Below are 6,396 nucleotides of genomic sequence, written 5' to 3' on the forward strand. Positions count from 1 at the left end.
TACTAGATCACTTGCTATAAAAACACACACACGCACTATTTAAAATTAGGATTTAAAAGAATAAGTAAATTGTTTGTTTTGAGATTGTTTGTATAAATGTAAAAATTAAAATTGAAACTAAACACGAAAATTGTAAGTTAAAATGAGCATTTGTAGATATGGAAGGGCGGTGCCTCCTGGCTTGATAAGCTTAGCAGGGGGTATCATCCACTGTTAATGTAAAATTAATTACTGAAATAAATAAAGAAGCATTTTCAACAGTTATCAAATAACTAAAAACCTTCTATTCTGTTTACATTTAATATTGTATTGTACAACTACAAATATTTCATCTCTACCTAGTGCCACATAGTACGCATTGCAATTCACACAAATACAAAGACACATGTTTAGTTTGACACGTCTCTAGAAAGCATTCAAAATTTATTAAGAGTACATTATTTAGTCTTCTTAACTTCTGCAGGACCATCGCCTGCCCCACGTACTTCTTGGGCACCAGCGACAGAGACAGCTTTGCCAATTCTGCTACTGTCTTCTGCAGCGCTCTCACTTATGGCATTGGACAGTTCTTCATCTTCTTCTCTTCCATACAGTTCTGGGTATTGTGACATGCACTCCTGCATTACGCTGAACTTCTCATAACAGTCGCTTCCTTTTGGTTCTGCATCACTGGAATATTTAAATAGTGGACAATTGTTAAGAAGACTAAGGAATTTGAATAGGTTTAATGCATTGAACTTAGTTACAGTGCATGTATTTGATTTATAATTACTCCTCATAATGGTAAGTACACAATGCTAATGGAAATTGACCTGTAGTGAAAACAGGAGAAAGCATCCCTGAACTGCAAGCCGCAAGGCCCCGTCGCCATGCCTCCTAGGCACGGACAGCCCCAGTTAATGGAGCCATCAGGCATGATAAGTCCTGGAGTCGGTTCCGGTTCAGGTAGAGTCACTTTGCTAGGAGTGGACAGCTCCTCACGCGTTGCCACCATTACTATGTCTTTGCCACCGGGGCCAGAAGCTAGCACAGATCTTGTCGCCATTTTATTTGTGGTTAAGAAATACCTGAAAAAGTATCAATGAATGAGTGTACATTTGTGTAGGTGGTAAACGAATCCCATGTCTTGAAACAATTATGTTCTCACAAAACAAACCTAAACCAAAGTTTGCAATGAAGGCGATTCGCCGAGCACCCTTACGGGGCGCGGGTACAGTGCGAGCGCAGCCCTGAAGCGACGCAGCTCAGCGGCAGGCACCCGCAGCAGCGCGCGTCCCGCCCCAGCCCTGAGCACGTCCACGCCCAGCGCCGCCCCGCTCTCGCCGAACACACCGCTCGCGGCTTGGTGCAGCAGCCGGCGCACGCTAAGGCAACTGTCCTCGTTGCCACACCTTACAACAACGTTTACGTTGGCACTTCAGCACCATAAATATTATCATGCAATATCTGGCTATTTCTAGTATCAGTACAAACTCACAGATCGATGTTAAGGTAGAAATATCTAGCCTTCATCGAACGCTTGAGAAGCGTTGGGGAGGCAAACAGGATTTTACTTAGTGATTCGTAAAGTATGTACACTCGATTTCAGTAACTATCGGGACAGTTACTTAATTGGTATATTTATTGAAACGCATATATCTGGGTTATACTGATCTAAACAAACTGACAAATTTGCACAAAGCCACAAATTAGAAAGATATAGTACAAATTTGTAAAAATGATTTTGACAGCTTTTTATCAATTCCATAGACAGTTTTTTTTTTGTTAAGAGTAGAGGTGGGTGATAAATAACGTCACGATGAAAAAATCACGATGATCCGCCGTCAAACAGTATCACCGTGACTCGTTCCGAAGGAACGACGTTCCAAAGTCACATAGGTGTTCCTCTGTTCCAATGGCTGTCCCCGTCACCCACATCACGACATACGTATTTGATACAATGCGCGATCCCCGTTCCGTGGTGACTGAGCGTGCCACTCATTGTAGTTCTCTTCAAATCGGGCCATTTCGGCGATGGGAGTGAGTGAGATAGGATGACTTTCTTTGCTCACTCACAAAGGTCGTAGGTGCTTATTACAACTAGAAAGGGCGGATGAAAAAAATCTGCAGCAGTGACTATAAACCTATTTATTAACAAAGTAACATATTTTTGTATATTTGTTGTATTATAGGAAGAGTTGGTATTTTATATTTATGTATAATCTACTTTGTGTATTCTACTAGAAATATAATTACATTATACTTTATTGCTATTTTTAACAATCCAAAGATTCGCATTAAATAAGTAACAAACAAAATTACATCAAATACAAAATCAGCTTTTTGAGTGGAATTGAAACTTATTACAAAGGGAGTAAAAACTTAAATCATTCTATAAAAAATGGCTATAAGTATTAAAAAGAAGCCGCTGGCTAAAACCGTATATCGTGATGTAAGTTATAGGCGTGACAAGGTGACGGAAGTAGCAGTTGTGACAAAATCACGGTGATTTATCGCCGTGATTTTTTTGGAACCGGAACGACTGTCACGGCGATAGAAATGTAATGCTATTCCCATGTCTAGTTAAGAGTTTTGGCTTAAAAGTCCTTTGAGCCATGTCTTCGTTTATTTATCGGGATCCTCACTAAATATTTTCCATTGTGTTTCTACAACATTATGTTTTCACTTTCTCTTAAATAACTTAATTCTCTTGTTAGGGCTTTTTAGATAGTCTTTTAAGCGGCGGGAGTCAATATTTGTGTTTTCACTTTCACTTAAATCACATTATTGTCACTTTGAATAAAAACTTTGAATTATTGGTATTGGTGCAACGGGCTAGTTTCCGCAACTCGACGTCGAGGCGCCTATTTTGCGTGTAAAACTTCGAATTCGTAATTATTGGAATTTTCTAAATAAGGAATATAGATTTAACTTTCTTCATCACTATTGCTTTCTTCGTATTTTCTTCATACCGTACTTGAAATAAAATTAATCTTTGTAAACTTTACTGTACATGTAACTTCAAAAGACCGCCATTTTTCCATTCCATAGACAATATTATCTCATGTTCTGTTTTCCTTAAACTCATAACATAAACTTCATGCTAACAGTAGTGTATCCGAACGCAATTTAAAAAAATTCAATATGAATCAAATCAGCATAAAGGTGGATTCACATTGCACAAATTCTGGCAATATATTGCCGCAATTTATCGCGTTCCGCGACATGACTTTGAGTTGACCAATCAGGTGCTGCGACCTTAGCTCCTAATTGGTCAACTCAAGGTCATAACGTGACACGCGATAAATTGCGGCAAAATATTGCCAGAATCGTTCATTGTGAATCCACCTTTAAGCTGAGCACATAACCAACTGGAGACGACACCCGCTTTACTATAGAAAGAAGTCTGCCACATTTACGCATCCCCCGTAACGCACACAAACAAAATGCTAAACTAATGCATTTTACGATCACGTTACTATACATTCACACTACGAAACGACTTAACACTAGGGTGCACATCGCACAGTTTTTCTCACACACGGGAATGTCCTGTTAGTACACGGTCCAAATGTCAATCGTTCTGTAAACAAGCTTGTTCTTGAAACATTTGAAAGTATCGATATTCAACTATCGATGACATTTTGTTATTATTGACAAATTTAGGATGTTGACCCATAATCGTTCGAATTCATAGCGTTGACCATAGCGATGCGCGATTGTGATTGATTTCGTTATTCGACTCGTTAGTAATCGCTAATCTTATCATTCGAATGTCAAATTAGTAACCTACTCATTTTCATATTCGAATGATTTGAATAATCATTCATTACTAATTAGTAGTACTAATCCATAGATTTCATAGAGCATTTCTGCTCGTGATCACCTAGCCCTCTCTGATATAATAGTAAATACTGTAAATATGACGGGGACAGGGATGTTTTAGTATGGATATGATGAATGAGGTGTTCCGATATAATGATCATTCGACTCATGTACCCGACCTAATGGCATTGGCATTCGGTATTGAATCATTCGACTCGAGTCGAATGATTGTGTTTGAATTCGACTTAGGCAAATGATTTGCCCATTCGAATGATTGTCAACTGGCGATGCGCAACGTTGAACGTTACTAATACTAGTAACATTCAAAGTTGTGTGTCGCTAGTTGACCATTCCGACAGACACTATTCTTTGTTTTAACTTAGTCCTTTAATTTTATTATCTCTGCTAAAGGAAAGGTTGGAGAATGATCGACCGATTTTAGGTTGAAAATTTAAAAAGCAAAGCATTTTTAGACGGGATTCTATAATAATATTAAGATGCGTGATACACTATAATTATTGTTCTTGGCTTTCACGATATGAATCCCAGTCATTAGGGAACAATAAAAGATAAAATATTTTATCAAACTTCTATTTATTACAAACTTCACTAAATTATTTATGTGTATTACTATTTTAATACAATAAAATAATGTTTAAACGTATTAACGTTTTATAAGTACGGATAACATATCAGACTAAACATTGGCGGATTTCGTTCCGTTGAACTACGGGCGATGCTCGAACAAAATCGTACAGTCTGACGTGCTTACAATGTACAACAGGATACGGAATCGGATACATAATTTTTTTTTAAATACCGTTTTTGCGACTGAAATCCTTTTAATTTGTTTATTTTTCATTTGTAAACACTTTCTTAGCACTTTTTTTCTGGGTGTATCTGCTGATTGCAGGTTGTGTGTCGAAAGAGTGGGAATGTTTTCCGACGAATGTGGCCGAACTTTGCTCGATTCGCGTTTTTTACTGTCACGTGACTATAATCATCTTTCTTCTTTTTGGATTAAATGATTCTGTTTCATAATCAGACACGTTACAGGGATGACCCTAAAAAAATAAATAAATATTATACACTTGTAGCGCTGGTTAGCGAAGGGGGTACGTAGAACGACGAATTAGACGTAGACGTGAAGACTTAAAAGGCGTATATTATCAAAACCGGGTAAGTTTACAGGGTTATGGACCCAACAGTATGTCTCACTGACGTGAAAGCACACAATTCAGTGCCAAAACCTTAAACAGTAGTAATAGGACCGAAACGTCTCAACAATGCCGTTCAGTGCCGTATCAATACTGTAGTGGTAGTAAGCATTCACAATTCTTTTTTTTTCGGATATTTAGTTGTTGGCCGCTGATGGCCTTGAATGCGCCACCGGATGAGCCTTCAGCTCGCCCTAAAGGGTGTAACCCGTAAATAAACTTAAACTAAGTTACGAGTCTGAGGGCGCCCAAGTGGGCACGGACCTCGGCTCAGGGCGCTACTGGACACTTCCGCAGGGCATGCTATAGGGGAGGATCTACCAGTGTACGTGCTGAGATGAGAGGCTCTATGACCTCGCCGGCGATACCGGTTGGTGCGTGATGAGATGGACTGATTAGCGATCTGGTTGGCCTTCAAAGTGGCGAGAATGATAGGGTCGTCAGGGTCGTTGAGGACTTCCCTTGGCCGACGGGTCCTAAGTACGCGGTGGGGGTATTCCCTGAGGGGGTCGTAGTTGGATGCAGCCACCACGAGGGGGTTGGGGTGGTGAGGAGCAAAGTCGAAGTATTTCCTCGATGGCTGTTTCATGAATTGGGCTATTGTGGGGAGCCGTAAATCTATGTGGAGGTTAGCGTTGCGCAGGTACCACGGGGCGTCAGTCGCGTTGCGCATGAATCTATTCATTCACAATTCAAAACATATGAGATTACTTATACTATAGGAGTTAACAAAACCCCTAATGTCATCTAGCGGTGGCGTGATGGAACTATTGGCGTGTTAAAATTGTGGTTGTTACACACTATTTTTTTCATACTTCAGTAATATCATTTATCAAATCATACATCAACAATAGACGAACACATCACTACAAAAACATTGGTGAGCAAACCAAAATTTATAGAAAAATAAAGGATATGAAATTGTCTACTGCTCAAAACAACCTAGAGTCCGTCTACATTTTTGGTCAGTCATAATAAAACATAAAGGGTGTCTCAGTAAGAGTGCACTTTTTCATTTTAAAATAAAAACACATATTTTATGAGAGAGTTGTGATATTTTTATTATATTTTGAAGAAGACATATTCCGATTATGTATGGAATAAAATATCCGGCAAACGGCCCCCACGGCTCTGATGACAGGCCTCTTACTCGTACTCTTTTCATGAAATTTTCCATGACTTTTTCACAGAGATGTGGCTGTATCTCACCGATGACGCGTTGGATCTTTGATTTGAGCTCAGGAATTGTTTCTGGTTTATTCACATAAACCCTAGATTTCACAAAACCCCAAAGAAAAAATCGCACGGTGTTAAATCACACGATCTTGGTGGCCAGTTGACATCAGAATTTCGTGAGATAATGTGTTCTGGAAAT

The 6,396-nt window shown here is 39.2% G+C and overlaps 1 protein-coding gene across 1 annotated transcript; it reads right to left on the minus strand.

Moving 5' to 3' along the window:
• Positions 1-343: 343 nt before the first annotated feature.
• On the minus strand, positions 344-1,652 carry LOC113228858 (mitochondrial intermembrane space import and assembly protein 40-B). Its single transcript, XM_026462279.1, has 4 exons — positions 1,478-1,652; positions 1,157-1,391; positions 813-1,067; positions 344-669 (listed from the first exon to the last, which is right to left on the minus strand). Exons 3-4 carry the CDS (start codon positions 1,043-1,045, stop codon positions 438-440), a joined length of 465 nt encoding a protein of 154 aa, XP_026318064.1. The 5' UTR covers positions 1,046-1,067; positions 1,157-1,391; positions 1,478-1,652; the 3' UTR covers positions 344-437.
• Between the last annotated feature and the right edge of the window lie 4,744 nt (positions 1,653-6,396).

This window comes from Hyposmocoma kahamanoa, unplaced genomic scaffold (genome assembly GCF_003589595.1).
Source record: "Hyposmocoma kahamanoa isolate Upper Pololo Valley unplaced genomic scaffold, ASM358959v1 245, whole genome shotgun sequence".
Taxonomy (NCBI): Eukaryota; Metazoa; Arthropoda; class Insecta; order Lepidoptera; family Cosmopterigidae; genus Hyposmocoma; species Hyposmocoma kahamanoa.

Coding starts and splice junctions, on each gene's coding strand:
- LOC113228858 (XM_026462279.1), bottom strand. CDS start 1,045: ATGGCGACAAGATCTGTGCTAGCTTCTGGCCCCGGTGGCAAAGACATA. Junction 670..812: donor TTCTCCTGTTTTCACTACAG/GTCAATTTCCAT, acceptor TAAATATTCCAG/TGATGCAGAACCAAAAGGAA.